Source organism: Nanorana parkeri, unplaced genomic scaffold, assembly GCF_000935625.1.
Source record: "Nanorana parkeri isolate BGI_ZX_2015 unplaced genomic scaffold, ASM93562v1 scaffold475, whole genome shotgun sequence".
Lineage (NCBI taxonomy): Eukaryota > Metazoa > Chordata > Amphibia > Anura > Dicroglossidae > Nanorana > Nanorana parkeri.
In genome coordinates, this window is record NW_017306743.1 from 138,636 (window position 1) to 142,890 (window position 4,255).

The 4,255-nt window shown below is 42.6% G+C and overlaps 1 protein-coding gene across 1 annotated transcript in view; it reads right to left on the reverse strand.

The window, feature by feature from the left end:
* The window catches only part of LOC108790441 (cationic amino acid transporter 3-like), a 20,259-nt gene extending 17,311 nt beyond the window's left edge, over positions 1-2,948 (reverse strand). The window contains 1 exon segment of the mRNA XM_018560697.1: positions 2,574-2,948. Coding sequence (XP_018416199.1) covers positions 2,574-2,943 — 370 coding nt within the window. The 5' untranslated portion in view covers positions 2,944-2,948.
* Positions 2,949-4,255: the final 1,307 nt, after the last annotated feature.

Below are 4,255 nucleotides of genomic sequence, written 5' to 3' on the forward strand. Positions count from 1 at the left end.
CTGTCTCCCAATTGCTCTCCTGTGTTGTCACCTGTCACACGGGCTTCCCATGGGGACTACAAATGTTGATGAAATGTTGCCCTGCAGAAGCGGACTCTTCTTCTATACCATATATATTATTATCGGGGGACTCGTATGTGTCATGTCAATGTTGAATAATAAGGTACATATGTGCTTAGCGTGTGTTTCATTTATATCTATATGTTTCTGTTATTAGTTTACATAAACAATACGGAGAAAACACAAGTCACCATCACATGTCACATGAAAGACTCTCCGCATAATAAACTATTAGATCATGTCATACACGGCACAGGAAGGTGTGACACCTCGTATGATCACATGTACTATGTAGAGGAAGGTATGACACCTCGTATGATCACATGTACTATGTAGAGGAAGGTAAGTCACCTACTATGATCACATGTACTATGTAGAGGAAGGGATTTCATCATATATGATCACATGTAGTATGTAGAGGAAGGTATTTCATCATATGTGATCACATGTAGTATGTAGAGGAAGGTATTTAATCATATATGATATGTACGATGTGGAGGAATGTATTTCATCATATGTGATCACATGTAGTATGTAGAAGAAGGTATTTCATCATATATGATCTCATGTAGTATGTAGAAGAAGGGATGACACTTTCTATGATCACATGTACTATGTAAAGGAAGGTATTTCATCATATATGATATGAACTATGTAGAGGAAGGTATTTCATCATATATGATATGAACTATGTAGAGGAAGGTATTTCATCATATATGATCACATGTATGTAGAAGAAGGAATGACACTTTCTATGATCACATGTACTATGTAGAGGAAGGTATTTCATCATATATGATATGTACTATGTAGAGGAAGGTATTTCATCACATATGATCACATGTAGTATGTAGAAGAAGGAATGACACTTTCTATGATCACATGTACTATGTAGCGGAAAGTATTTCATCATATATGATATGTACTATGTAGAGGAAGGTATTTCAGCATATATGATCACATGTAGTATGTAGAAGAAGGGATGACACTTTCTATGATCACATGTACTATGTAGAGGAAGGTATTTCATCATATATGATCTCATGTAGTATGTAGAAGAAGGGATGACACTTTCTATGATCACATGTACTATGTAGAGGAAGGTATTTGATCATATGTGATCACATGTAGTATGTAGAAGAAGGAATGACACTTTTAATGATCACATGTACTATGTAGAGGAAGGCATTTCATCATATATGATCTCATGTAGTATGTAGAAGAAGGAATGACACTTTCAATGATCACATGTACTATGTAGAGGAAGGTATTTCATCATATAGGATATGTACTATGTAGAGGAAGGTATTTCATCACATATGATCACATGTAGTATGTAGAAGAAGGGATGACACTTTATATGATCACATGTACTATGTAGAGGAAGATATTTCATCACATGTGATATGTACTATGTAGAGGAAGGTATTTCATCATATATGATCACATGTAGTATGTAGAAGGGATGACACTTTCTATGATCACATGTAAAGGAATGTATTTCATCATATATGATATGTACTATGTAGAGGAAGGTATCTCATCATATGTGATCACATGTAGTATGTAGAAGAAGGGATGACACTTTCTATGATCACATGTACTATGTAGAGGAAGGTATTTCATCATACAGTATATGATATGTACTATGTAGAGGAAGGTATTTCATCATATATGATCACATGTACTATGTAGAGGAAGGAATTTCATCATATATGATATGTACTTAGTAGAGGAAGGTATTTCATCATATATGATCACATGTAGTATGTAGAAGAAGGGATGACACTTTCTATGATCACATGTACTATGTAGAGGAAGGTATTTCATCATATATGATATGTACTATGTAGAGGAAGGTATTTCATCATATATGATCACATGTAGTATGTAGAAGAAGGGATGGCAATTTCTATGATCACATGTACTATGTAGAGGAAAGTATTTCATCATATATGATATGTACTATGTAGAGGAAGGTATTTCATCATATATGATCACATGTAGTATGTAGAAGAAGGGATGACACTTTCTATGATCACATGTACTATGTAGAGGAAGGTAAGTCACCTCCTGTGATCACATGTGCTAAGTAGAGAAAGGTAAGTCACCTTGCATGATCACATGTTCTATGTAAAGGAAGGTAAGTGACCTTGTATGATCACATGTACTATGTAGAGGGAGGTATGTCACCTCATATATTCATATGCATACTAAGAGCTGACCACAAGCTCTGATGTTACATAGTATTTGAGGTTGAATAAAGACACAGGTCCATCATGTTCCACCTTTGTCATGTTCTTTGTATGTTCGGTATGAGCCGGTTGGCTCTGACATGCCTGCGGCGATGCCTGCGGTCACATATGACTCGATCTGTACCGACCAGTGTGCCGTCACCCGGCGGTATAACGAAGCCACCCGGGACGTCATGAGAACATCTCCTTCATCTTCTCATACGTGCCATTCGCGGCGGTGACATGAAATGTAACACATGCAAAGAAAAGTCGTCTTACCCAACACGTATGAGAGGATCAAGTTCCAGCCGGTGGTGAACGCCCACATCTCGCCCACCGTCACATAGCTGTACAGGTAGGCAGAGCCGGTCTTGGGGACCCGCGCCCCGAACTCGGCGTAGCACAGTCCGGCCAGCACGGAGGAGAGGGCTGCACACAGGAAGCACAGGATGATGGCCGGACCGGCTTTCTCGTTGGCGACCTCGCCGGCCAGAACGTAGACCCCGGCGCCCAGCGTGCTGCCCACCCCCAGGGCGATGAGGTCCAGCGTGCTCAGGCATCGGACGAAGCACGACTCTTTGTTGCCGGGATCCAAAGCTCTCCTTCGGAGCAGCTTCTTCCCGAACCGGAACAGTCCCCCGGCACTCATCCTCTCTGTGGTTTATTGAGGTTCTCGGCAAAGCTTTACGGAGTCCGGAGAACTCTTGTCAGAGAGCACGCGTGTGCAATGGCGACCGCTGCCACCACTTCTGGAGGGAAGACGGAGAAAAGGCGGCTAGGCTGTGACAGCGGAGAGCTTTATGTAGTGTCTCCAGGGGGGGCGGGGTCACCGAACTCTTTCTTTTGACATCCCTGCATCCCTCCAGAGGGGCGTCCTACTGAATCCGTTCACACATGGATACATTGTATCAGTCAATCACTCCACGTGTCACAGTGTAGCCAGAGACAAGACTTGTTTATTATTATGTATTTATTTCACTTCCTGTCTCAGAGATGCAACAGGAAATGATAACGCCCGTCAGTCTTCACAGTTGTCCCGGCTCCTCTTCTTCTGATGTCACTGCGAGCTCCTCACAGTGTGCATTAGAAGCTGCAGCCAATCACTCCGCGTGTCACAGTGTATCCAGAGAAAAGACTTGTTTATTATTATGTATTTATTTCCCTTCACTTCCTGTCTCAGAGATGCAACAGGAAATGATAACGCCCCGTCAGTCTTCACAGTTGTACCGGCTCCTCCTCCTCTGATGTCACTGGGAGCGTCTCACAGTGTGCATTAGAAGCTGCAGCCAATCATTTCACGTGTCACAGTGTATCCATAGACAAGACTTGTTTATTATTATGTATTTATTTCCCTTCACTTCCTGTCTCAGAGATGCAACAGGAAATTATAACGCCCCGTCAGTCTTCACAGTTGTCCCGGCTCCTTCTTCTCTTCCTCCGATGTCACTGCACACTGCGAGCTCCTCACAATGTGCATTAGAAGCTGCAGCCAATCAATCTGCGTGTCACAGTGTATGCATAGACAAGACCTGTTTATTATTATGTATTGATTTCCCTTAACTTCCTGTCTCAGAGATGCAACAGGAAATGATAACGCCCCGTCAGTCTTCACAGTTGTATCGGCACCTCCTCCCCTGATGGCACTGTACACTGCGAGCGCCTCACAGTGTGCATTCGAATCTGCAGCCAATGACTCCGCACGTCACAGTGTATCCAGAGACATGACTTGTTTATTATTATGTATTGATTTCACTTCCTGTCTCAGAGATGCAACAGGAAATGAGAACGCCCCACCGGTCTTCACAGTTGTAACGGCTCCTCCTCTTCCTCTGATGTCACTGCACACTGCAAGCTCCTCACAATGTGCATTAGAAGCTGCAGCCAATCACATGGAGCCTGCCTCATTTCCTGGCTGGAGGGCATCCAGCATTATCTAGCCTGACTGTCCCTGACTCCGCCCC